At 48.0% G+C, this 27,713-nt stretch overlaps 1 protein-coding gene across 13 annotated transcripts in view; it reads left to right on the plus strand.

The window, feature by feature from the left end:
- Positions 1–27,713, plus strand: part of LOC117734107 (ankyrin repeat and SAM domain-containing protein 1A-like) — a 55,131-nt gene that overhangs the window by 16,713 nt on the left and 10,705 nt on the right. For 10 of the 13 annotated variants that reach the window (XR_004609781.1, XM_034538206.1, XM_034538207.1 and 7 more), the window contains 13 exons: positions 2,802–3,098; positions 3,741–3,816; positions 3,959–4,060; positions 4,165–4,251; positions 4,383–4,552; positions 4,879–4,923; positions 5,446–5,575; positions 6,265–6,308; positions 7,048–7,141; positions 11,008–11,513; positions 19,207–19,263; positions 20,635–20,704; positions 23,594–23,706. Coding sequence is in view for 12 of the 13 variants with exons in the window: in XM_034538198.1 (XP_034394089.1) it covers positions 2,802–3,098; positions 3,741–3,816; positions 3,959–4,060; positions 4,165–4,251; positions 4,383–4,552; positions 4,879–4,923; positions 5,446–5,575; positions 6,265–6,308; positions 7,048–7,141; positions 11,008–11,513; positions 19,207–19,263; positions 20,635–20,704; positions 23,594–23,706 (1,791 nt within the window). In the remaining variant the exon portion in view is untranslated. The remainder of the gene's footprint in view (positions 1–2,801; positions 3,099–3,740; positions 3,817–3,958; positions 4,061–4,164; positions 4,252–4,382; positions 4,553–4,878; positions 4,924–5,445; positions 5,576–6,264; positions 6,309–7,047; positions 7,142–11,007; positions 11,514–19,206; positions 19,264–20,634; positions 20,705–23,593; positions 23,707–27,713) is intronic. The other 3 variants (XM_034538202.1, XM_034538209.1, XM_034538199.1) reach the window with 2 other exon arrangements.

The following is a 27,713-nucleotide window of genomic DNA, read 5'->3' on the forward strand; positions in this document are numbered from 1 at the left end:
GCAGCAACCGCGGAGATCCTAATCCCTCCTTGTCTCGACATGCGCCGAGGGGTCCCCCCCCCCGACGTGTTCTGTCCAGGAAGTCTCGGCCGTGCCGTCTGAATTCTAATCTCTATCCCAGCGAGTCATTTGGTGCCATTTTGTGTCGTGGTCTTCAGAGCTCTGTGTTGTTAGTGCATCGTCGTTTGACTGCTCGTGTGAAGATGAGGCTGATCCGGTTCTTTTGTCGAGGGCGACTTCATGCTGGAACTCACTAAGTCCTTCTTGCATAAGAATATGAAAGTGTCGCCCTCAAAAATCACAAATTAATTTAACAATGATTTAAAATTAGATTGCTGCAGGGCTCAACTTCATTTCAAACCAGGCTGTCCTAGTTCCCCTTTGTCATGTTTACTTTTTTAAATCGGCTTAGTGGCAGGATGGTTTGTATGTGGATATTAAACAATGCAACTCCCAGAGTTGATTTTTAAGCTCTTTTTATTTATTTTTATTAAAGTGGTGGCTTCTCTAGCTGAACGCATGATTTTTGTATGCCTCCTCTTAATAATGCAGATCAGACTATCTCTGCGAAAACTCATCTGTGTGCAGCTGCTCATGAACGTATTGCATTGCACAGGACTATTTCAACAGGAAAGTCACACTAAACACGGCATGTGCTCCACATGAATCACATGAAATGAGAGATTTCCTCAAGATGCTCTTGGTCAGTCCCCAGTGGGATTGACCTGCTTATCCCAGTAGATGAGCATGTATTTAAAAACGAATCCAATAAAAACTCACGTGATGGAGGGGGGGGGGGTGTTTGGGTGTCCCTGCAGTGGGAAGCAAAAATGCATATTGTTCCTCTTACCTGTCGAGGTGTTTATCAATGTGGGAGAAATTATTTATTTATGATCTTAGGGTGAACTTTTTTCAGTAAGGCACACATTTACAAACTTCCCATTGGCCTGTTGTTGGAGTCACTTGTGTTGGGCGCTTTGTGGTAATGATCGTATGCGAAATATGTTGAGGCAGGGAAAACGGAGGCTGCTTTGGTTTAATTCTCATTCCCCCCCATTTCTATGGTTTCAGTTAAGTTCACCAGAGAGAATAGTGTTGTTGTTGTTGTTGTTGTTTTTCACAGCCAGCCTCTGCGTCCCTTCTTTTGGTAGGCAGGTGTCGTTTTTGTTTTCCTCTAAGCTCCACCTCCCCTCTCTCTTCGCTCAAGCTGTGACCTGCTTTCCCAGTGTAGCACGGTATTCTCTCTCTCTCTCTTAAACGAAGGAGATACCTGCTGATCCCATCTGCTGCCGAGTCTCATTTAAGGGGCTAGTGACACCTGTCTAAAACTGCCCCCCCCCCCCCCCCCCCCCCCCCCCCCACATGATGTCCTGTCTTCAGTGGCCCAGCTGGCACCTTCCTCTGGGAGTCGCCCCAAACTGGCATCTTGCGTGTCCATGTGGAGGGCCCCCCTCTTTTTTCTTCCTTCTTTTCTTTAAAAAGCCAGCTGTCAGCCCCTTTTGTAGGTGGCTCTGTGCGTCTGGAATGACCGACTCTCGGAGCACGCGCTTCCACAATAGCTGGAATTGTCCGCCGCACCCTTCGATGTTCAATCTGCGACTGGAGCCAAAGAGCTGAAGGGTTATCTATTTGCCCGTTGCCTGGAATCACACGTTTGCAAATCTTGAGAGACGGAGGGCGGGTCAGCGGGACCGTGGTTTTTATGGGCCAACTATATATATGTTGTCACAGTTTTTTGTTGTTGTTGTTCTTTTCAGAGATTATTCCCATGCAGTGGTCTCAGTTCAGCTCCCGGACTGCACTGGTTGGCCCCCTGCTGGCTGTTCACGACGGAGAACACCAGCAGCGTCTATTAGACATTGATCTCGTTGCTGCGTGCGAGTCTCATTGCAGCCAATAAGCACCACTTACTGAGTTGACGTTGCAGTTACTGCTTTTTAATTGCCGTTTTTTTTTTTTTTTAGCTTGTTGTTCTACGGGGAAGATTTCTGAGATGATATCCGTTCCACTTTTAGGTGAATGACCATAGCGTGAACCTTTTATTTATTTATTTTTAAACACAAAGCGACGCCAGTTCAATCTCTTGCTGTCGATTCTGATGCCAGTGAGTCGGCGGGTAATGCGCATTACTATTGAGTTTACTGTCACGCCACTTCCTGCAGTGCCCCTCTTATCAGCTACCCTAAAACAACCACAATCACAATAACAACTTTAATAACGTACTCCTATGTTGATTTTGTTTGTTTATCATATTCTTTGTGTTTATTGCCATGCACCAATTACCAGGCCAAATTCCTTTTTGTATGTGCAAACACACTCTAAACTAAACTGTTGCCTTTGGCGTTCTCTAATGTGTGATCAGATACAGATGCCTCCATAGATGGCAAAACTAATGGGCTACCTCTACCTCTTTGTGACATCCAAGTGACCCCCCACCTGTCCGGGTGCCACGGACCCTCCGCTAGCACCCAACTGACTGCCTCTGGCGCCCTGCCCTCGTCCTCATTAGTCCCTGCATGTCTGCCAGTCCTCCGCCCGGCCCCCCCCCCCCCCCCCCCCCCCCAGGCTTCACTGTGTGCTTCATCGTCGCCTTTATTCCATGACCTTTTCAATCTGCTAATGTGGCGGGCTCTCTGTCACTGATTGGTCTAACGTCACCGCGACGACTCCGCTGAGTCACCTGTTCTTCCTCATTAACGAACACAATCTCCTTTTTTTTTATTACTTCTATTTGTCACTTCTCGTGCATATCTGCACTGCTTCTCACCCATTCATCCCCCCCCCCCGCCCCCCTCCGACAGAACAATGACAACGAGACCCCGCTGCACTGTGCCGCCCAGTACGGCCACACCCTGGTGGTGCGGCTGCTGCTGGAGGAGCTGACGGACCCCACCATGAGGAACAACAAGTTTGAGACGCCCCTGGATCTGGCCGCGCTGTACGGCCGCCTGGAGGTGGTCAAGCTGCTGCTCAGCGCCCACCCCAACCTGCTCAGCTGCAACACCAAGAAGCACACGCCGCTGCATCTGGCCTCTCGGAACGGACACCTGTCTGTGGTGGAGGTGTTGCTGGACGCCGGCATGGACATCAACTACGAGGTGCGTTTTCTCTCCTGAGCGCGTTGACTTCAAAAGCTTTGGGGTTTCGCGAGTGTGTCTTAATGTGCTGCCGCGGACGAAATCATGATGGGTAACTTAATCTGTTCATTCAGCACTTCCTCTCACTACTTCCTGCTAAAGCTACGAGATTAAACTCTTAAGCTCTCAGCGTGTAAAGGAACTGCTTCGGTATGAAAGCAGAGCGGGCCGTGCTCCCCCTGGTGGGCCCCCTGGCTCCTGACTTTGTACCAAACTGTGCCATCCATCTTTTAGTCCTTTCCTCCCGAATCGAGGATGCAGAGTCCAACCAGTGTCCCTCCCCCCCTCGCCCCCCCCAGGCCTTTACCGTCCTGCAGCTTTCAATTAGCATGGCCCTGTGAGCTGGAAAATGATCTGCTTTGATTTCTCAACCACATAATTGTCAGTAGAGGTGGGCTTGAACCCGGTCGTTGGCATACACTGTTTACCTCACTTAAAATGCAGGCGCTGGAATAGCGGTCTGCAGTCTGATTCATCTGGCAGATGAGATTAAATTTTCATGATAATCAGATTTGTGTTGCACGTTGGCGCTTGCCCCCGGTCTCAACTCTCTGGCTCTTAATGCTGCCGTTTTTTTTTTCTTCTTTTTTTTTTCCTGCTCAGACGGAGAAAGGCAGCGCCCTCCACGAAGCCGCCTTGTACGGGAAGACGGACGTGGTGCAGAGACTTCTCGGTGCAGGTCAGACTTCACTGCCGCCCGAGCGACCAATCAACGCTGCTTCTGTAAAGTCAATTTTAAATAGCACCCCCCCCCCAAAAAAAAAAAACGACATCGCACATGCTGTAACACTCATCCCCGTTTGTCTGTCGTCACCGGTCAGGTGTCGGTGCGAACGTCGTGGACCAGAAGGGCCTGACAGCGCTGGACACTGTCAAGGACATGCCCTCCCAGAAGAGCAGAGAGATAGCCGCTCTCATCCTGGGTGAGGATCAAACGTAGAACACAGAATCTGTCGCGGGGGAGGTTTTTCCTTTTGGGCTCACGTTTACCGGGCTCGTGGTACAATCTCCCGTTTGTTCGCCGCAGGTCACGTGACTGGAAAACCCCCCGACATCGACCTCCCCCCTCCGCCAATCCCTCCGCCTCAGGAGAGTCCCAGCCCACGGAAAAAGGGTAAGACTTAGCAGATGTGAAGAGAAGAACGGGAAAACGAAGCAGGAAATTAAAAAATTTAAATTAAAACCGAAGGGTGGTTTTGTTTGTCTTTTGTGCGCCTTTTGTGCATTTTGCCCTTCGTGTTCTAGGTGATCTGCAGAAGGTGAGCGAGCTGATCTCGGGGCTGGCCCCGGGGCCCGAGGAGGAGAGCCCGTACGAGGCTCTGTTTGAAGCCACCTCTTGTCACTCCCTCGACAGCCTCACCAGCGGCAAGTCCTCGGACAGGGACTCTGGACGGCCGGATAGCGAAGCTGGCAAGGTCGGCAGTAGTTCAACTGAAATCCACACTCGCGCACACACACACATGAACACACACACACACACACACGCATGCAAGCAAAATGGTAAAAATGACACAGGGTTTTCAAGGAGAGGATATGCAGAACTCCCACTAGAGGGTGATAGTGGTCTTCTCTCCACATGACCGGGCCTCAATACCCTGCAGCATTTCCCTCCTCGTTGTACGGAGGTGGCTTTTTAAATGCATCTGTTCATTTAGTTTGTTGTTGTTGTTGTTGTTGTTGTTGTTGCAGAAAGCCAATTAGCAACCGTAGATATTCATCACGTCTTATATTCCATTTCCAGAAAGATCGCCTGGTCCACGCGTCACATCCCGGCCACGACGACGAGGTGAGCCGAGATCCCCCGCGAAGCCCGGGAAACACTGCCTTTTTTTTTAGTAGTTGGGGTCTTCTGAGAGGTTGGACATGGTTTATTAATGCAATGTCACATGGGCTGCTGGGAAGTGATTATCTGCCGCCGAGAAAGCCACTTCTTTTTTCTTTACTTTACGTGACCCCTTTCACAAACCGCTCCCTTCACGGCCACTGCTCAAATCCAAACCGCTTCTTGATAAATATTCATCGGAGTGCGGCATGAGACGCGGGGCGGGGGGCAGGGTAGGGGGCAGCGTGGGCGTGAAAAAAAGGAAGAGGAGTGAAGTGGAAGAGGAGCGGAGACGGAATCGGGGAGAACCCGTCTGGCCTCAACTGTGGCTGACCTTCGACGACGCTTTGCCCGAGTCACGTTGAGGGAGTTTTATTCACGGCGAAACAGGAGATTGTTTGTATCTTTTAAAAAGAATATCGGATATGCTTTATACTAGCGAGTCAATTCCCTTTGCACCCTCTTTGCCTGGACTTTTCCCTGCAGGCCCTGTATACTAACAGCAGTATTGACGAGCGGGGAGAGCCGGTGCGGGAGGAGGATCACACGTACGAGTTGTTGCTGACTGCACAGACCAAACACCCACCGCCCGGCCACGAGTCCAAATCCAATAAAGGTAGAGATTGTGTTGCATGTCGGGATTGTAGGATAGAAATGCTTCTTCGTCCGCTGAGGCGGAACCTGAGTGCACTCCTCTCCAAATCAGCAAGAGCACCTGCAAACACACACACACACACACACACACACACACGGACACACACACACACACACACATACGGTCGACACTCGTGCCCAACCTGAGCAGACGCTGATGAATGGCACCGCATGTAATTGGATTAAATGGGATTAAATTAGGAGGGCCATTTTGATCCTCTTGCTGTTTAAAGTTTGAAAAGCATCCCCTCGGGGGGGCCCGCCGGCGTCGGCCTCACTGTAGCGCCATGAGGGAACGTCGCTGAGCTAAAAGGGTTGGAGTTTAATCGCTGATGTCATCGTGCCCCACCCTCCCTTTGTATGGATAAATGATGGTGTTTCGTGTCCTCCACCCATTAGTTAGAAACAAAATGTCAAATGATTAGTTTCCCATCTGTTTTAAAACCGGTTTGTTTAAATGGCAGTGGGATTAATCTGAAGCTCGATATGTCGCCATGCATAATAGATGATTTTATTATATATCCCTTTCTGTCTGCCTTGACAATCAGAAGTGTCTGTAACTTTAAAGATGTATTGACCTCTCTGAAATGGCCAAGAGCATCTTTCATCTGGCCAAAACTGTTCTAACTTTTTTTCTTTTTTATTCCTCAGATGAGAACACCACTAAACAGTCTTCCAACAATGTCCTACCTCAGGTACATTTAACATTCTTCCTTTCATCCTTCACATATGTTTCGTGTTTATACCGCTACATCAATCTCAAACATACCTTTTGTCCCATTCCTCTTCGGTTACCGAATCCTGCAAGTTGTAGAATAAGTAAAAACATATGCATTGGGCTTTGACGGTCAGAGATCTCAGCTGCAGTTTGAATTTGATATCTGGAGCATGGCCACAGCCGGTTATATAATCCAGTTGACGTTCTCTTCCCAGTCATATGTCAGCAGAAGGCGCACGTCGTCTTAAACTGGCCCTCATGACTGGTCGTCTGTGTGAAGCCGTCTGCTCTATTTATTGTCCTATTAGGTCTTTTTATTTTATTGCCTTTTCCAATTTATCATCCAGTTAGCTCTTTTTTTAAAAATTAGTATTGCTGCCCGCCACCCCACCTGCTGCCCACAATATCTGCTCCCATCTTTTTTTATTTCAAGCCCTTATTGGATTAGCTGTGCTCCTCCAGCAGCCTAATCATTCTTTATGAGCCGCATGGTGTCCTCTCTGCGCTCACGTGGCGCCCCGGTGAGTCACATCATGGCGGATGTGGGCAAACCTGCCACGCAGGCATCGATCAGAGAGCACCTTCTTTCACACGTTAGCCAGGGCTATTCATTGGCTGCCTGCAGACGATTGTGTTTGGGAGGTGAGAATTGATTGACAGATGTAAGTAAAGCTTTTTTTTTTTTTAAATGTATTTACTTTTCCGTCCCACTTCAGCGTAAACCCTCTGGCCCAAACGACCAGCGAGCCCCCAGCAAGACGAGAGACACCCTGCACCTTCCTGGACGGGGCAGCCCGCGGCCAGCAGGAGGTGAGTTCGATCCCTCTTTTCTGATTTTAGTAACCTAATAAGGAACAACAACAACTACTGCTGCTGCTGCTGCTGCTGGCAAATGCTGTGAGGGAAGGGAGCGTATTGGGGGGGAGCCGAGCATGTCAATGAAACGGGAGGAATGCATTTTGGGTTAGCAGGGTGAGCCGGGCGGGCTCGGATTAGCGCTGCCAGGGAATGCGTGATTGGCATTCTGGAGCAGCAGAGCGGATTTGACTTGTGGGGAGCGGGCTGATTGACACACTGCGAGTGGAGAAGAATTCATTTCACTGCCAACGTGAAAAAGACTTCTCGATCAGATCGTGACCGCCCGATCTCCAGATCCACATCCCGCGTAAAGCCGGATGTGCCACGTCAAGCGTGGACCGTGGAGGTAAGGGAGCGTGGGCCTCGGGGACGCACATGCAGATATCTTTTATTGATATCAATTATTTTTCACGTATGTTTGAAAAGGAACTGTGACATTTGATCTCAATGTAGTTGGTGGATGATGGAGTCCTCCCTGAGCACGTGGGTTCTTGATTGTATTGCTTCTTGTACATAAACGGATGACGATGGTTAAAACTAAGAGGACACATGTTCATCTCGATGGTGATACACGCCCCCCCCCCCCCCCCCCCCCCGTTTGGTTAATTTGAAATGACCACATGACTCAGGAATACGTGAGTCAGTTCTGCAGTCGTTGTTAAAAGGCTGGTGTTGAGTGAAATGTGAAACTCTTTAAAGCACAGAGGGCCTTTCATTTCCTTTTTTTTCCTTGAATATTGTCCTTTAGTGACTCTCCTTTCCTGTTTTATTGTTGTTGTTTTTTAAAGCCACAAAAACCACTCGTTTGGTTTCTGTACGAATACCACTTTGTGATTTTGCACACTTCTGTGTTTTACCTAAAACACACGCGGACCGCCGTCTGAGCCAGTTTCCGGACGTGATTTTCATAACGATTTTGAAGCGACCCGAGGTCCCGTTTCATCTCTTCCCCCCCCCCCCCCCCATCACCCCCCCGCCCCCTTGTGTGGACCGTCCGGGACGAGACCTCAGCACTCTGTGGGAGGAGAAATGCACGGTCAGCGATACCGGGGTGTTAATCATCTGTCACAAACACAGTGCTGTTCTCAGCAGGAATATAGTGTTTCCCAACAGATTCCCACCCCGGTGTCGGGCTTTCTTTAAGGGATGTTTCTCACAAGTGGTGGCGTCCTATGATTCTCACACAGTTAGAGTCAACTCTATCTTTATTCTGCTCTTTTGTCTTTACAGTCATGCATTCTTATCCTCATAATGGATGTGAAAAAATTATATTCACAAACGCACACAAACAATAAATGCTGAAAAATCGAGTCTGCACACTAGATAAAGCTCCCGCGGACCATTTAACATTAGTTGGTTCCCTCCTCATGCCAGTGAAGCACTTCCTGGTTCACCCAAGCGGCTTCAGGAATGGAGAGTTGTTTTGATTGCTTGTTATGAACTGCAATGCCACGGACGAGCGCCGAGAGACTGAAAGGTGGAAAGCACCTGTTTGGCTATGGAACTAAATGCATCCACTTAAAGGGACAGTTCACAAAAAAATACATGAGCAGCTTCGTGTAGGAAGTGAAGAAGACGAAATCTAGATTGATAAATAGCACTGATCAGGAATATATATATATATATATATATATATATATATATATATATATATATATATATATATATATAAATAATTGGGTGTGGGGTGAACTGTCCCTTTAGTACCATAGTAGTGCTCGGTACGCCGTTTCCATATTTCTTTTGGGAGATTTGTACGTCATGGATATGCGTATAATGGATATTTGTTCTTCACTGTCAAAATATGCATTTGTTCTCTCACTTTTAATGTAAATGTCCAAATATCAATAAGATGGCCTTCAGTTCCTTATTTTTAATTTTTTTCTAATCACTTAAGTTTTTTTATTATGTTCATTTAAATATATTAACATTAAACATAAATACCAAAATTAGACAGACAATAATAAAGTACAGAAAGACTAAACAAAAACAACAACAAACAAACCCATAAAAACAAAACGGCAGACAAACAAACCAAACCAAACAATACAAAGCAACAACAGCAAATATACACTCACCCCGACACCCCTTTAATTATCTTTTACATGTGTATGTAATAAGTTCCTTATTGACTTGATCCAATAAAAAGAAAGCGGAGGTTTCATAGGCGCATTGACTTTGGACGGCGGGATCGACGTCCAGGACCGGCACTGCAGCGTCTGCAAGACCAATAACGTGACATCACGAGCGAGGCACGGCGCCAAATGAAACACACGCATTCCCACCTCTGCGGTGACCCCACCCCCCCCCCCCCCCCCTCTATAGGAGTTGCAACAACATCAGATTTCGTCCGTGCACATTTTTTCCAAGCGGAGGGTGCGGGGGTCTCTGCAATGGTTTAAAAAACGCCATGTGAGAGATTGTTGGAACCGCACGGATGTGCTCATTTGGGCGTTCACGCTCCCCTTAGCTGCCAAGGAGAGGGTGGGTGTTTGGCTGTGGTCCTGAACATATGCACGCAGTACACTCACTCCTCATAACACACACACATGGACAGACAGACACGAGATGTTTAAGTGTTTAGAAACTTGTAAAAATGGAGTTCAGGGCGTTGTTTGGCACATTCCATTGGCACTGCAAATGGGCCCTGAAACGGTAATTTGGGAACGTTTTGCGTGTCGAACGCTTCCTCCCCCTTGTGTGCTGCAGATACGTCGTCTTCGCAGGCGGCTCTTTTGATGTTTTTTCGGGCCGGTTGAGAGAAACTCGTCTGTGAAGGACAAACTAAATGTTGCAACGGGGGGGGGGTCACTTCTTTCCCCGTGGTGTCACTGGCCACAGAGTCACTGTCACCGAACACCGTGACCCTGTCACCCTGGCAGAGACTGGCCACACAAGTGTTACACACACACACACACACACACACACACACACACACACACACACACACCTTCGCCATGTGTCACAGGGCTAATTATCAGGGAGTCTGCCTGCTGGAGGAGAGGAGCCGATTCGAATTTCCATTCCTGAGCCACCATTAAGGGCTAGAATTAGAATCCAGGAAACACAGAGGGGCTGCTGGTCAGACGACAAGCCGCGTCGCCGCAGTTCAAAAAGAAGAAGACGGCGACCGAACCGCACGGACGAGTGATTATATTCTAAAGCCGCTGTAGAAGGACGGAGGCCGCCTCATCCGAAGAGGTTTTAGGTGGCAGTAATTCCCCAGGGACAATCTAATTGTTTTTCGAATTGCTCCTGCCAGTCGGTCTCATTAAGGAGCTGTTATTTCATTGGAGAGAGAGAAGCCAACGTAAGTTTCACTCCTCTTGGCGATATCTCAGGGTCTTCTTGTTCATTCTGTTGTGTTTGCACGCATGTTTTAGTCGGTAGCCTTGCGGGGGGGGGGGGGGGGGGGGGGGGGGGGATTCTCAGTGTTGTGTCATTTTGGGGGAAATGAATGGCCTTCGCACGCCACGAAGTCACGAAGATGACGAGCGACGGCTCCCCGTGACAACATGCAGGCAGCGAGGCACCAGCAGACCGTCGTCAAGCTGGGTTAGGAATTCAGTCATAACTCCAGCCAACATACGCGTCTCCTTGCTCCATCTCTCCTCTTTTTTTTTCTTTCTTTTTTTCTCTTCTCTCCGTCACTCCTGGTTGGAAACAATTACAGATCTGTTTCTGGGCTGGTGTGGGCGGTTTCGTATTAGCTCTGCTCTAAAGATCGGCCCCTCAGTCAGAAGCACTCTTTCCAGCCCCTCGCAAAGCGGCTCTCTTTCTTCACTGACTTTGCCCCTTTCTTGTTCTCGTTCCTCTAGATAACTCCCAGCTCGGCGAGGATCAGGAAGCGGGCGTCCCGGAGCAGTTCACTGGCCTCCTGCACGGATCCTCTCCGGTCTTCGACAGCCGCGAGGAGCCCTTCAGGCTTCCAGGTGTTGCGCCGTCCAACCAGGGCCAGCCAGAACCAAGGAAATCTGCCAAAGTAAAAGAGGAAGTAGTAGCAGTAGTAGCAGCCGCTGCAACGCCGCCTAGCCGCCCCAGTATGGCCGCCATCCTGACAGACTGTGATCCCAAAGCAATTTACGCAACTGTGAACAAGGAGCCCAGGGACTTCGGGGCCGGGGCAGTGTCCGCCGTACGGATGCGTCCTCCCGGGGACCTGAAGCTGGCACGCAGCCTCTCCAAGTCTGACTCCGACTTGCTGGTGTCGCCCCCTAGCGAGGAGGACGGAGGATTGGGGAACCGCAGCGAGTCGGTTTCTAACTGTAGCACTGGCAAGAAGAGGCTGGAGAAGTCTCCCTCTTTCACCTCAGAATGGGACGAGGTAAGTGTCAGCGCCCCGTTTCGGGACACAAAGCGCGGTCAGTAGAGCGCACCTGTCGGTTCCTTTGCCAATACAGTAGATATTGAGTAATGTTAAAGGTTGCTCGTATGTTCAAATGTTTTTTTTTAAACTTCAATTATTTACCCCAAAAAAGACGTTTCGTTAGACAAGAAAATATTGCATCAAACTTTTCTATAAGAAACTTCAAGTAAAAAGTTATCAAGAGACGCCCTACGAAGCAAAGCATGAATAATACAACAGAACACACGTCAAATCTCTTCTTTCAACGGTAACTTTAAAGCATTCAGCCTCTTGCGTGCGACATGCCCTCTTGTTTCTTCACAAAGCCCCACTTAAGGCTGAAGTAAGCTTGTGTGTTTGTGCTGCAGCCACAACTAGGAAACTGATGGGATGAAAACATCAGCACCGACTGTAAACAGCTCCAATGACTGAAGGGAACTTCCACCAAGACTTCTGTTTACTCAAAGCCACCTGTTGCACATAATAATAGTGAGGGCCTTTCAATAAGCACGGTACAACAATGACCGCATTATTCCATATTGAGTATTCGATTTCGAGGTTTGTGTACCTTTTTTTTTGTTGTATTTGCTGACTCCCGTCTTGTGTTTTGTTATTATCGGTGGATACTAAAACTAAATATAGCCCTCCATTCAGCACTTTAATGCTTTGTCTGGGGTGAAGATGAAGAGCCGAGTCGAGCCCCAGAGAGGGGAGATTAGAGGAGACGAGAAGATGAGGATAATGGAGCCGAGGAGCCGAGAGAGGAGAACAAGAGACAGATTCTTTCTTCTCGGAGAGAACCTACAAGCTGTGATCTGTCTCCCTTCAGCTCGCGTCTCCTTCTCTTGCTCGGGCTTCGCAAAGCTTCTTGAGTCCCTGTCGAGGCAGCCCATCACACACACACACACACACACACCGCTGAAGTATGGGATTATTCAAAAAGTTTTCCAAAAAGAAAATCCCCTGAATTTGTCTGAGCTTGTTGGACTCTGAGATAAACAAGAAGCATCACTTGCAGAAGCACTTTCTTTATTGTTGTTGTTGCATTATATGAATATAAATAGACTGAGATTAGGGCAGCGGTCTGTACAGTAAACACGGCCGTGCGCTTTCACCATTCTCCCGCCCAGCAATCCTCGTATTGTCAGTAGGATTAACCACATCCTCCGAGCCTCTTAATTAAGCATTCGGTTCAAGCGATTCCTCTCGGTAACGTTCCCTCGCATTGTTTTTACATCTTTAATATTCTGCGACATGCAACGGCGACGTCTCCCACGCGGCATGAGTGTTGCCAGAACCCTCTGGAGCGCACCGCGGGCTCAGGCGGCGGCGCCCGCCCGGCGTTCCCACGCGGCGATTGTAGAGCCGAGGTGATGGCGGCTGTAAGGTCGATACTTCGGCTGCTCTGGGGGGGGGGGGGCGGGCGTGTGGTCCAAACCCTCCGGTTCCGAGGCCTAATTAGTGGATGTTGTCATTCTGTTTGGGAGAATTGAATGAAATACAAATACCTCTTTTGAGAGGTTGAGCCAATTTTCTAGCTTTTTTTCAAGTCTCTTTTTATCTTGCCACGACCTGAATTATGTATTATTGTTGCAAGATTTTTGCATAGCCGTGTAATGTTTACGACCCCCTTTCAACCAGATATTATTGTTTGATCTTTCCTCTAACTGGCACCATTTGCTCATCGCCGCTGCGAAAGTGCAACTTTATTATTTATTCTTATTACGGGGGCGGCCATAAAACGGTGCCAGATGTCGTGTTTATGCCGTTCTGTGCTCGGGGAGGGGGGGCGATGACTGTCCTGCCAGCCCGCGGCAACGAGGCTGAAGTTGAGGAGACGGGTTCCTTTTGTGCAATAGTTGTTTCTGTCTTGAGATGGGAGGGGATAAGAGGGGAGGGGCCAGCGTACGAGGCCTCCTGCAGAAGATCGACAAAGTTATCGAACCCGTTTTTCCTCGCCTGAAGCGTCTTTTTGGATTTTTATAGGTGTGAGCACCACGAGGAAGGTTCTCGCCTCCTTCTGCCTTTGGCGTTGCTAGACGTTGGCCAAACAACAACATAATTAGTTTATTGTTTTGACGGAGCCTGCCAAGGAAACACTCATGGAAGATTGAAGCTGGTATTCGACTAAAGTTGCTCACAAAAAAGTGACCTTCAGACCTTCTCTGTACGCACCCAGGAAGCTCCATCGTAAAGCACATTTTATTCAGAATTTATAATAGTTAATTGCAGATATATTGGTATCTGTGTATATCACAGGGAAATACATGAATGATAACGAAGTACAGAAATGCCAAAATGTTTATTTTTCAGCTGTAAAAATGTTAATTTATGTTCTGGTTAATTCACCACAGGTCGACATTTTACCATATCGGCCGTAAAAGAAACCTATATGGATCTAGCTTTATTATTTATGTAACTGTGTTGTGTTTGTATATAGAACTTAGTTGCATCTACGTATTATACACACACAAATCATTTAAATAATCTATTTATACATATATATATATATATATATATTTATTTATATCCAATTGTGATTTAATTATGTCGTCAACAAATGAATTATAGCCCAGCCAATTGTGGATTTTTTATTTTTTGTGGCTGATATTGATATTTGGAAGTTTAAGATTTTTCTTTTTTTTTCTTCCCACAAACGCATCACGTAAATGATACAGAGCCTTAGATTAATAAAACAAAAGTCAAATACCAAGAGGGTGGTTTTCCGTTAATGAAGCCCATCTCTCAGTGCTCTCTGGTGGACAAACTATGGGATGGTGACACCGTCTCTCAAACCTAGTTTGGCATTTCTTTCCTGCTATTTCTTGTTGGTGGCCGACACATACAAAGATATGATATCTGCAATAAGCTAATATTGGCCTCATTGATTTTATCGGTCTAGCTCCATAAAAAAAAATAACAGTAACTTCCTATCAAAATGTACCAAAAGTGTGGTGTTATTTTAATAGTTTATTACTCATTGCTTATTTTATTATTTTTTTAAAGTCAAAAGTTCACTTGTGACTCTCTAAAAGAGGAAAGTATAGACGCTGCTTCTGAGACATCGTCATCCCTCTGCAGAACATTGTGGTCCAGTTGAGTAATAAGCTCAAGCTTGTGGCGGTACAACCGGTTGTATTATTGGCTTCTCGCTGGAAAAAAGAGATCTTATCAGTGCGAAGGAGATACACTTCAGGCGATGGCCTCATTAACGGCCTGCTCCATAACGTGTGTGTGTGTGTGTGTGTGTGTGTGTGTGTGTGTGTGTGTGTGTGTGTGTGTGTGTGTGTGTGTGTGTGTGTGTGTGTGTGTGTGTGTGTGTGTGTGTGTGTGTGTGTGTGTGTGTGTGTGTGTGTGTGTGTGTGTGTGTGTGTGTGTGTGTGTGTGTGTGTGTGTGTGTGTGTGTGTGTGTGTGTGTGTGTGTGTGTGTGTGTGTGTGTGTGTGTGTGTGTGTGTGTTTGTTTGTTTGTTACTGGCCAATCTTTACGTTCATCTGAATGCCCGAAAGCTTATTTGAAATCCGAAAGTAGGCTGCTGGCAATGAGCATCACAATCCGGCCTTAATTATTCATTCATACCGTGGACTTTTTTCTTTTTCTTTTTATCTGCTCGCCGCTGCGAGACCTATAGATCTCCACATTCACCCCATGCATTTGAATTTGTGACGTGCAAACCCGAGAGGATGCAGCAGCAGATTGCGTCTTTTCTTAAATGAGATTAGATGCTTTTCGAGTCGGTGGAAGCGCTGCTCGGCAGTCTGTTAGTCGTACTTTTTTTTTTTTTGAAAGGGCGCATTTCTTTTTGTCCAATTTTCCCCCGAGCATTCGGTTAACGTTAATGAACTCGGGAGGCCCGCCTTTTTTTCCTCTCTCACTTGAGTAGTGATTGCGGATGCCTCGCAGTTCTTTTGCGCCCGGGAACCTTTTCTCCTCCCGTTCCTTTTCCGAAAAAAAAAAAAAAGGCCCCCCCCCCCCCGTGTGTGTGTTTGCTTGAAATGGAAATATTCACACCGCCGGTGTAAAGTGCATCGCATATGAGAGGAGTGTGCGCGGGGAACGTAGTTAAAGTTTGATTGGGCGTAACCCATCCTGCACTCTCTTTAATGATGTTGGGGAGTGTCCTCTGTAAAGGAAAACAACTCCTCTCTGTCTCCTCGGCCCATATTGCTCCATCTATTTTATTTACCGTTTCTCTCTGAGCTGGCAGCCATCTTGCTGGTCCCAACTGGCTGCCGTGGAATACTCTACTTGGCTGTGTGACAGCCTTTAGGCGAGGGGTCCCAGGACATTACCAGACACACACACACACACACCTTTTTAAACAAAACATCTTTTTCCTATTTTAATCTCGTCTGCTAAATATTCCTTCTAAATGGGTCTTAGTCCTTCTTCACCCTCGCCTCCCTTTTTTTTGTTCCCCTCACATGAGCAACACACACCCTCGGATACACTGCCTCTGGTTTCAAGACAAGGGGATTTGACTTGCATGAGGTCTTGGCCTGTGTGTGTGTGTGTGTGTGTGTGTGTGTGTGTTTTGCTCTACAGGGTGTGTGTGTGTGTGTGTGCTGGTGTGTAAAGCGCATGCTAATGTGGGTTGGTCTTGGTCCTCGGGATCAGACTGAAGATGACAATCCAGGGGGCACATTGTTGTGGGCCAGCAGACCTCGCTCCACAGATGGGAGAAGAGGGAGGGCGGCCGAGAGCTTTTAGACAAGAGACGGAAGGAGAGGGCCCGCCGTCCACAGCCCCGCTTCACTCTGAGCTTCACTCTGAGCTTCACTCTGAGCTTCACTCTGAGCTTCACTCTGAGCTTCACTCTCTCTCCATTCGCACTCCGCGGATCCGGTTGCCACTATGAAACCAGCTTTTGTGAGTATCGATTCTTCTTACCGGCAGCAGCGCCGCCGGAGGCTCATTAATCTCATCTTCCTGTCATGAATGAATTGAATGGGAGAAATAACTGCAGCATTTATTTGGGATATTATATTTTTTGTGACGCCTGTTTCGATTGGAATGCGCTGATTGCTAAATACAACACAATAGAATGAGGAGGGGGGGAGAGCTCAAGCCCCTCCCTCACTAACTAGTGTGTTCTTTAAAAAAGTTAATCCTCTGTGGCATTTTACAATCTACAGGGGGCAATTCATGCTGCATCTCTTTGTCCTCCACCACCCCCCCCCCCCCCCCCCTTCTCCCTTCTTGTATTGCCATGTTCATGGACTCCTTGTGGATTTTTTTGGGGGGGGCCAGCTCTTATTTTCCGTGAGGAGATAAGTGGTCTGTGTTTGTTGCAGGGACGCCTCGTGTGTTTCACCCGCTGAGATCAAACCAAAACGGGGGCTGTGTGTCGCGGCCCGGTGCAACCAGCAGGGGGGGGAATCTATTCTCTAATCCCCACCGTGGGAGGGGGGGGGGGGGGGACACACGGGAGAGCCACAGGGGGCTGAGACGTGCAGCCACTACTCAGTGTTCCTCTGAAAATAGGTGTCCTTTCTGTTGGAATTCACACAAAGGATTTGTTTACTTTTATTGCACAATGTATATTAATATATTCCGACATCCTTTTGGGGGATGAGTTTGCAAAGTTTCTAAAGGCTACCTTTTTTAAAGGGGGAGGGGGGGGGGGGGGGGGGGCGGACATTGCGCCTAACGCCACATGACATTGGGCTATTTTCAGGAGGATGTTGACGGGACAGCTGACGGCGCTTTGTCCCACTTTGGCATCGAGGTGTTGGCACCTGCTCTGGACGGTGGCGTTGCTCGCGTTCCCCTTGATGCCGTTCACTCGCCCGTAGTTTTCATCCGGCCCTTGCTCTGGTGCCAGCTCGCCAATTTGAGGCCGGTGGTCCGGGCACTCTCTCTCTCTCTCTCTTTCTCTCTCTCTCTCCCCTGCAAGCAGCCTTTTGTTTCACCCTGAATAAGCTCTGCCGGGCGTCCTTTAGCAATCCCCCCCCCTCCCCCAGAGCTTTTAGTTGCGTATTGTTCGATATCCTCATGGCTAATGATGAAAGAAAGTGTTTCCGCTTTTGAATCGCAGTGCAGATATTCTGCTCCGTCATCCCGGAGCCACAGACCTGCTGCGAGAAGCCCGATAAATGGGGGTTCACATGTCTTTTTTTTTAATCTCCTGACCGTCTCCCCCCCCCCACTGCTGGCCCTTCAGCTGTCGACCTCCGCCTCGCCGCTGACTTCTGACCCTCCTCATTGTGGCTCGCCGCTCATCGCGAGTCCCGCTCGCACAAAGGACACGCCCCTCTCCATCTCTGTATTGATTCGTTCTCTCGCCGGACAAAAACACATTCCTCTCCCTCTCCTATGAATTCTCATCGCGCCGAGCTTCTTAGTCCTCAACCATGAAATTCAGAGGCTTTTTTTGTTGTCGTTTTACCTTGAGGAAATCACTATGCCCCCCCCCCCCCCCCGATAAGGATATATTTACCCGTCTCCGGCCGAATATCGTACCTGCCTTTCACGGTAGCTGCTTCTAAATCTCATTGGAGCAGATAGTATTCCCTTTTTCATTATCCCGGACATGCTGATACACCGAGACTGAACGCAGCTGTGTGTGTGTGTGTGTGTGTGTTTTTGTTCTTGCATCCGTACGCTGACCTTACCTGCACTGCGAGTGTGTTTTTTAAAATGCATTCAGAAAGGTCCCCCTGAGGCCCTCGCAGATACACAATGGGGAGGACAGAATATCACAACCTCTGCTTCCGTGTTTAAAAGCTTGTGTGTGTCTTGCCCCCCCCCCCCCCCCCCCCATTGAGCTCAAGAAATAACCCAACAGTTGATTTGCAACTGTTCACTGCTCCTTCAGGAGGTGGTGGAGACCAAAATAAGAGCTAAAAGGTTGCTCTGTATCTGCTGGATGTGTAAATACACAATTTATAGTTTGCCATAGTTTTCAATTTAGAAGGTGATTATATGTCAATCTGTCTCTGTTGACCCCCCCCCCCCCCCCCCCAAGTGGTGGAATATTTTTACATTTTAGTCTATAATAACCTCCTACACACACAATCCCAAATCACATTATCCCTCAAATATGGCTATGGAGAATATACAAGTCTGGCTACACAAACGGTAGCCGCTCATCTTCGCTGACTCATCCCAGTCTTCGTTCAGGTAGGAGCGGCGCTGCCAATCCGCCGTCATTCCCCCCCCCCCCCCCCCCCCCCTGTTTTTTTAATGACCGATGTCCCCGGGTGAACGCGCCGCGCTGATGGACGGAGGTTGTTTGTCGAGCCGGCGTGACTAATCGGGCGTCCGGTCAATACGCTGTGTTCTAATCGGCAGGATGGAGAGGTAACGTCGGGCAGACTGATCACTCAAATATCCCCCCCGCCGCCCTCCCCCTCGCCTCCCCACTGGACATGAGTTGTTTTGAAGTGCCGAGGATTGATGTCGGATATGAAAATATCAGAGACGGCAGAGTAGAAGAGCGATGTGCAGAGTGTGCTCTGCAAGGCGATGGCTTCTTCAGTGGTTTAATCGTTCCATATTGCTCATGCACTAAACATGTACAGTCATTAATTGGAAAGTGTGCTCCTGTTACATTCAGTTTCATGGGATTATTTTTTGTCTAAAACGAGGGGGGATTCGAATCCCCCTGCCAGAGAAAAGCTGGCACAGTGACGATATGGGAAGGCAAAACAAAACCCTGAGTTCTCTCTTAGCAGAAACCGACGACTTCTTCCACCACAAAACAACGAAGATCTAAATCCGTTGACAGCGTAAGACGTCCATCTTTCATATAAATATCTCCTGGTCCTTTTTTGGGGGGGTGGGGTGGGGTGAGGGGGTTGTCTCTGTCTCTCTTTGGGCATTCTTTGTAGAGGTAGATGGGATCCTTTTTTCCGGGCTTCGTGAACCCTTTTGGAATGATATAATCCCCGTGATTATTCATTTCTTTCTTCTAAGTCTAAGAAGCTCTGATTTCCGATCCAGCGGCTCGTTTAAATTCCTTCAAAAGATTTCTGTCTCTTGACGTTTCTCTTCCAATTTAGATGTCATTTCACTGCAGATTGATGATGAGACCCCGACGAATGTGGACTTTAGTCTGCTGATTGCACTTTATTGCTTTATGTAATTACACTAATGGGGACATAAAATCTGTCTCGGGGCTTTTTAAAAGCAGCAGCCCGGACGATCGCCTCCAATGCTTCCAGAAAGTCAGAATAAAGAAAGTCAGAATAAAGATAGATGTTTGCATTGTTTTTATATTGGAGTGACGCCACCTGACAAGTGCACTGACTCTACCTTGGTTGAAAGGGGGAGCCATGTTTCTGGGCTGTGACAGGTGTAATATAGCAGCTCAGTGACCCTCTGCTTTATCTGCTTGTTAAATGCCTTTTTAGAGGATATTTTTATGCATGTCCATGTATCAGTGGCCAACACGCGCATTCTGTGGGGATGCATGACATCATTGCAAGACAACATGGTGATGTCTCTTCTCACGCCCTCTTTGACTTTAACTCTGTCTGTAACACTGGATTGGAGCAAACATCACGACGATAACTTTTATTTATATATATATATATATATATATATATATATATATATATATATATATATATATATATATATACGACAAGCATGCATCGCCTCATCCGTATAATTTCCTTCGCCTCGCACACTTCTTCCTCTTCGCTTTTGCTTTGCGATCATTCGCCTCAACAGATTGTTTCTGTAAATCAGAATAGTTTTTTGGCCTCCAGGCAAGAAGATGAGACACAGCCACCTGCAGTCTAGAGCCAATAGACATGACCGAGGCCATAAATGAGACATAAAGGCAATCAACCGTGGCCGCGGTTGTTTAAGATGCCCTTCAAAATCTCTATTTATGCGTCTCCATAAAATCCACGTGTGTGTGTGTGTGTGTGACTGACTTCTCTCTCGCTTACGGTTTCCCTTAACTCTTTGTCGTTTTCCTTTTTGCAGGGTGACGGTAACGATTGGTGGTTTAGTGCTAACGGCTTGTGGGGGGGGGGGGGGGAGTGTTTCTGTGTGTTTGTGGCTGGTGAGAGGTGGCGGTCGGGCTAAACGTGCGATGGCTTCCTCCAGCTTTGCTCACTGGGGTCTCCCTCTTCTGCTCCCGTCCTCAGATCGAGAAGATCATGACGCTGATTGGTGCCGGCATCGACTTCTCCAGAGATCAGCAATATGCAACACCAGGTACAGTGTGATCATCATTGCCCCTTTTTCATGCTGTCAAATGTCAGAGTTCAACAGTTATATTTCTGAAAGTTTGGAAAGAAAAAGAATGAATAGAAACACTTGTTTTTACTCACGTCTGTCATACAGTTTCCCCTCCATTGCATTATTAATCTCTTGTCAATTTTACTGCGAGCCCTCCATCGTTGAATGTTGAAACCCTAGATTACCCGTTTGGAAGTGGGCATGTATTTCTTTGCCTGTGTGTGATGCACATGGGTTTATTGTCTCTTTTGACAATGGGTTTTGCTTGTCTTGTACTATACCCGCTTGGATTTCCTTTCAAATCATCCTCCCAAGTCATTTCATCACAATACGTGCCCTCAAGGGAAATCAGGTGCCCGATCAATGACACACGATCAATGAAGGAGGTTCGGTTAGCGTCGGAGAAGAGGGTGGAATAGTATAATGCTGGTAGGCAGTTTGTGTGTGTGTGTGTGTGTGTGTGTGACACACAAACCAGCTTGTTTTTTTAAGTACCGGTCCCTAAACCTGCATGTGAAGGTACCAAGTACATTTCTCTCTCTCTCTTCAAGACCAAAATGCCTGAGAGACACTTTATTAGATCAAGCTCTTCGCCGCGTTAAGGATTCTGTACCCGTTACCCTTTTCAAAAGCCTGTCGTCGTGGTTTGACGGATGGCGCCCGGGGACTGTAAACCCAAACGATCGACTTCTTCCTTTCAGCTTTTCACACATTGTCCCTCTCCGTCGTGCCCCTCAAGTTCAAAACTTTGCCCCAGCCACATTATTCTTTTAAACATATTCCGGCAGTGGATTTTCACACAAAGTTGTGTGTCCTCCTCTCATTGTAGCCCTCCTGTTTTGATATATACGCTGGTGAGGGAGCTGTTAAAATATTAACCAGTACGCATGTCGGGTGGCGCGGGACGTGCTCGTTTTTGCTTTGCAGCGCCGCTGCAGTGAAGTCGGCGGCGGGCCCCCGTCGCTCGCTGTATCCGTCTGGCCCGAACGTGTCTGAGTCCACTCGGCCGCGTCTGAGCCTCGATCGGTTGCCGTGTCCTCGGCGCCGTCTCACTGAAGCTGCTGTCAGGAGGCCATCAAGGGACGGGCTGTTTGATGCACTCCCCCCCCTTCCCCCCCCTCTCCAGTGTTTGCCTCCTCTCGGTGTTGACTGGAGAGCGGCGCTGATTGTCTCTGTGCCTGCAGACTCGGCTCTTTACTGATTTACTTCCACATCAGAGAGGAGGAGATGACGGAGGAGGGTTGAAGGAAACTTAACGAGTGTGAGAAAAGAAAGAGACTGATATCCAAGAGTAATGAGGAGTGTGGGGTGGGGTGGGGTGGGGGGACGGTAGCTCGCACTGACACAGAGCAGCCACCTGCAGTGTTTGAGAGAGAGGGAGAGAGAGGGAGTGGTTGGTAAGCGTATGCCATGAGGAGAGAGAGAGAGAGTTAGGGAGGAGAGAGGAATTGCAGGCAGCAGAATTGTGAACAGCCCGGACGATAGCAGGACGCCACCTCGGCATCTGTAGGATTAGGTGGTCCTCTCCGCTCCTCAGCCCAGAGGGGACGACTGACGGCTGTTTTTTTGTTTTTGTTTTCTAGAAGTGGATCTAGACCGCATCTCAAAGACTCTTGCCAGACTCAGTAGAGACAGTTTTTAGCACTCTTACGTCTGCTGGAGTTCATTCTGGGGCGGGGGTTGGAGGGGTGGGGTGGGGGTTAGCTATTACCTAAGTGGTCTTTGAAGTATAGCTGATTGGATCCTTGATTTTGGGATTTTCTTTTTCGTTTCTTTTTTCTTCTTTTCTCCTCCACATTTTCATGCTTCTCGTGTGACCAAAATGGGATTTATGTCTCGGGAGCCTCCCCTAAAACAGGATCGCTTTTGCACCGGGTTGAAATAGACGATGGACGAGAGCACTGGCGAGGGAAAGAGAAGCTTTCAGAATGAGTTGTCCGCTCTGTTAATGTGTTGTTCGGCGCGAGGTAGAACACGTCCGGGTGGTATGTAACTCTTTTCTATCGGCAGGGCAATGACGTTCACTTTGAGCTGTGGTTGAGATGCGATTAGGGAATGTAAGTGTGTATTATACTGCTAGAAAAAAAAATGTGTTCTTGGCTTTGAAAGTGAGTCGTCAGACCGTGTACCGTTCAGGCTCAAGCTGCCCGTCGGTGTGTCTTTTTTTCTTCTCAATCAATCTGGGCTCGTGACAGACGGGGACGGCAGGTTTCCCGTCGCCGCCGCCCTCGGGTCGGTTCCTGTCCCGAACCGTGCGTGCTGGATTTGAATGCAGAGCAGGTGAATCGGAAGGAGAGCCCGTTTGGTAATTACCCGTCTCCCGGCTGCTTGACGACGAGTTTCCAAAGAAGTTTCCAATGCGGCTGAAAGACTTTGCCTTCTCCCCCCACCACCCCCCCCTGGAGCGAGTTGTTTACCTCCCTCTGAGATGCTCTTCATTACTAAACTAGGGATTCATTAAATCAGCTGCAGAAAACGCTTCCACCTGACATGGGCCGTTTTGACTCCCCTCCCCTGAGTTGGATATGAACTTTATCGTCACATTTGCAGCGGTGAAGTGAGGCGGCATCTTGTTTTGTATCGGCTCTGGTAGACCCGCCAGCTCCTAGCCCTCCATCGCCTCCTCCAGCCCCCGACACCAGGGGGTACTTTGAGCCATCTCGGGCGACCACGGTTCGGCCCCCGCTGTCCCGCGGGAGCCGACGCCCCGTCCCCAGGGGACGCTGTCTCCCCCGCCCTCCTGTTGCTGGTGCGCTCGGCTCTGCTGGCCGAGGATGATGTGGCAGTGTCACGTCTCGTCCTCGGAGTGCCGCTGCTACCGGCTGAAAGGTTTCTCCCTGCTGAAGCGCTTTCCCCTGTCGGCAGGTGCTGCGGGCCGGCTGCTGGACCAGCCCGTGGGAGACTGGCTGGAGCACGTGGGGCTGCCGCAGTACGAGAGCAAGCTGCTCCTGAACGGGTTCGACGACCTGCACTACATGGTGAGCTCCTCCCCCCCCCCCCCCCCCCCCCCCCCCCACCCTTCTTTTGTTTCATGTCCGAATCGACCTCGATGCATTCACTTCTTCACGACCCTGCTCACTGTTTTCTGATTTTGTTTTTTTGTCGGTCACCGCTCGCTCTCCTACTACTTAGCTCCGTCGGTCTTTGTGCGTTAATCCAATTGGCGCCGCCCTCCATTACTGCCACTGTGAGATGAGATGATCCCATTAGCTTCGTCTGAAGTTCAATTAGCTGAAATCCTGTAACGACCCCTCCCGCTTTTTAATGAGTCAGACTTTCTTTCTTTTTTTAACCAGCAGCTGCACACTGTTTATTCTGGGTGGATTCGGCACATAATTCAATACCTCGCATGACATCACAAGCTTCACAATATTCACCAGCACTTATTGACATTTGCTATATTTACACGCCCCCCATTCAACCAGATAATATGCAGTTTGATCTGTGCCATCAGATAATCAGTTTACGGGAACTTCGATATCGTTATAAATGGTGTCTGCGCGTCGAATCGTTTAAAAAAAAAAAAAATTACGCCGCACTCTCGGGCTCTCAGACCGTCTGTCTCCATCTCAGGAGGCCGGCCACCGTGGCCTCTCACTTCCAGTCAGTGGGCCCGGCTGCCTGAGAGGAAGCCGACGCCCCCAGGGCCAGAACGGGAGAAGCGGCGCGGTGAGCGATGGGATGCGGTTGCCAAGCCGACGAGCTTTATAGAGCCCACGGTGTGCGACGGCGCCTTGAGTTCGCCGCGTTGCTCGTGTTCGTAATGACGACTGACGGAGGAGAGAATGAGGGACCCAGCTGGTGGGCTGAGCCACTGGGCATGTTGGAAATGAGACGGCCATCTTTGTGTGTTAAGATGAAGACTCTTTCCTCCTCCATCAGGCCGGCAACACATCACACACGTGTGTTTTCTGGTTTTACATCCCATCCAATCCAATGTGTACAAATGTATGAACGTGTTGATTATTGTCTTATGCAACTTATCCTATGTCCGGCCCAGATGTGCTTACAACACACCACCAGATCCAGAGTGCTGCATATCATGTATAAACCATACAAAGAACCTCTACCGTACCTTATTTTTCAGGCATTTGAGACAAAGTACACTAACTCGAACATTTCACAATTGAACATGAATCCTTTTTATTAAACCATTACAGTTTGTACAAAAAAGAAAAGGAACACTCTTAATGAACACAGCCAAAGGTAAGATGATACGTGAGCCACTCTGCTCTATTTCTGTCGCGCCTCCAGGGAGACGTCCTGCACATTACCCAGCAAAGTATTCAACTCGAAACTGAATACGCTTTACTAAATGTGTGTATTTAAGTGCTTTTATAACTGCAAATTAGCACCCGCTTTCAGGAGTTACCTGTGGCGCCGGCAGTGCCATTTTAGTTCCCAATGTCAAAGAAAGCCTTTCTAACCGTAGCACCGCGTACGTTGCTGCTTGGTTCGGTCACACGGCGTTAAACCTACTTGAGAGGAAAAACCTGTTATCCAGCAGCGTGTCGTTTATTCAAAATGTATTTTTATGATCCGACAGATGTTTTCTGTTTGCCTGAAAAGATAACGTGAAACAAATGGAATACATCGGAGTCCCATTAGAGTCGACTTCACGCAGCCTCATGCGAGCCAGGGATTTCCAATAGTGATGGAAGTACCGGTCCTCCCCCTGTATGTCAGGGTGTCCTCTGATGGAGGTCAGTGTTGATCTTGGCTTTTTGGTTAATTAGACTTTTTAAATATTGTAATATCGGGACCAGAGAGCAGATTTTCACCCGCTGAGCGACAACGTTTCACTGGCATCATAAAGCGTGAGACGATAAAAATAAATGTGTTTTTGCTCTCGCGACTTTATCCCACAGCCGTGTCGGTCTAATTTCAGTATTTACTGATGCGTGAATAATATTTAACATACTTAACGTAGCCCGAGAGTCGAACGTCTCCCATGCACAGTATCTGCCTTCGCTCCTCCTCACCCGGTGTCATCAACACCCGTGTTTTAATAATTCTGTGCTGAAGCCTCTCCAAGTTGCTCTTTTGGGTTTAATCTTCCGACTGTCTTTGAGTCTTTTCGCACTCGCGCTGCCCTCAGCTCTCAGACGTTAATTTTTTACTATCTTTTAAACACAGCTTTCAGACCACGTGGCTTTCTGGAATGGGGGAGAGGATTTAGAATGAAAGCTGCGGGCTTTACGCAGCGTGTCCTTCGCTCAGTAAATGTTGACCTTTTTTTTTTTTTAAGAATCGTGAATTGATCTCATTTGGAAATGAGTCACCTTGTCTTCGCTCAACTTTCCTGTGTTAAATGTGCTGTTGTGCATTCGGGTGGAAATTGGTTGGGACCATTTTCAGACCGATGCTTTGGTCTATTTTTATAGATGTAGATGTTTATTAGAAGTATTAGACTTGAAGCACAGATTCATGGGGCCTCCAAAATGTTCAATAATGGCTGAATAAATATTATTCGTAAATTGAAGAAAATTCAACGCATTATTCTCACATGTAACTAAATATTTTTTTATTTCATCATATTCTGTACTATATCTAATCACCATACTGCAATGAAACAAAATAATAAGACAATTCACGCTTCGTTTTTATAACTATTTGCTCAATTGGTTCATCTCCTTATTTGTTTCATTATGTCTTATTGATTTATTTAATATTGAGCTCTTTGGGACACCGTTATTGACCCAAGTCATGGCTGAATAAATCCTGCCATGGCCTCTCCACTGTCGTTGAGCTGTTACAGTCGACGGTCAAGAAGTCAAATGGAAAAAGATCCCGGATCCAGTGAGCAGCAGGCGGTTCCAGACTCTCTGTCCGTTAATCTGAAAACCGGTGGTTGAGGAACAGCAGCGACGTCTGCGTACGCTCCTCTCAGCCGGGGCTCCTCCCTTCTCTCTCTGCCCTCGGTGTTGTTCTCTGCCATTTGAATAAATGCCCAAACCCCCTTCTTCTTTTTTTTTGTCAGAGAGAGTCAATGCCACCAAAAGCCTGCGGACGAAATTGGAAATTCAGTAATGGCTTCATGCATTAGCGGCTCAAGGATTGGGAATAGATTAATTGATTTTGCTGTTGGGAGACGAGGGGTGGTGGTGGGTGGTGGGGGGTGGGTGACGTGACTGTTTGAGAGAAACATTTGTGCAGGAATTAGATGGAGAAGGCGGTTTGTTTTAAAACGCGGCCTTTGCGTTCTTAGGACCGCTGTGGCCGCTCTCCGGATAGAGAGACGCATTTTAATGAGAGCAAAGGAGGGGGGAGGGCAGAGAAGGATGGGGCTGTATAAGCCTACATTACTCCACATCTATTATTTCCCCCCCAAGTTTGTGCTGATGTCAGCTTCCACCTGCTGAGATAAGGTGGAGCCACATTAGTCAGAACTTTCACCGTGTGTGTGTGTGTGTGTGTGTGTGTGTGTGTGTGTGTGTGTGTGTGTGTGTGTGTGTGTGTGTGTGTGTGTGTGTGTGTGTGTGTGTGTGTGTGTGTGTGTGTGTGTGTGTGTGTGTGTGTGTGTGTGTGTGTGTGTGTGTGTGTGTGTGTGTGTGTGTGTGTGTGTGTGTGTGTGTGTGTGTGTGTGTGTGTGTGTGTGTGTGTGTGTGTGTGATCGATCAAGATGGAGCGGAGGGGAATGTAATATTTATGTTGTGGGAGTCTTATTAACTCTGCGACCTTTCAAAGACGAGATGATCCCCCATCAAGTATCTTATCACCTTCTGAGGGTTCAAATCCTGACTTTTTGCTTTCAGTCTGAAATTCCAAAATGTCCAATAACATAAAACAACTAAGATTCACCGATAAACAGATCGACAAAACCGATTCACAAAGAAGCAGAAGAAAAGTGCACCTAATTAATAAATGGAATCATCATTTCAGCACTAATGTCAATCAAATGGCCCCAATTTTTTCCCCGTTTTGTTTCCGATTAAAACATAACTAGCGTTTCCACACGAAACACTTCAAACGTGTTTACCTCCCA

The sequence above is a fragment of the Cyclopterus lumpus genome, chromosome 7, assembly GCF_009769545.1.
Source record: "Cyclopterus lumpus isolate fCycLum1 chromosome 7, fCycLum1.pri, whole genome shotgun sequence".
NCBI lineage: Eukaryota > Metazoa > Chordata > Actinopteri > Perciformes > Cyclopteridae > Cyclopterus > Cyclopterus lumpus.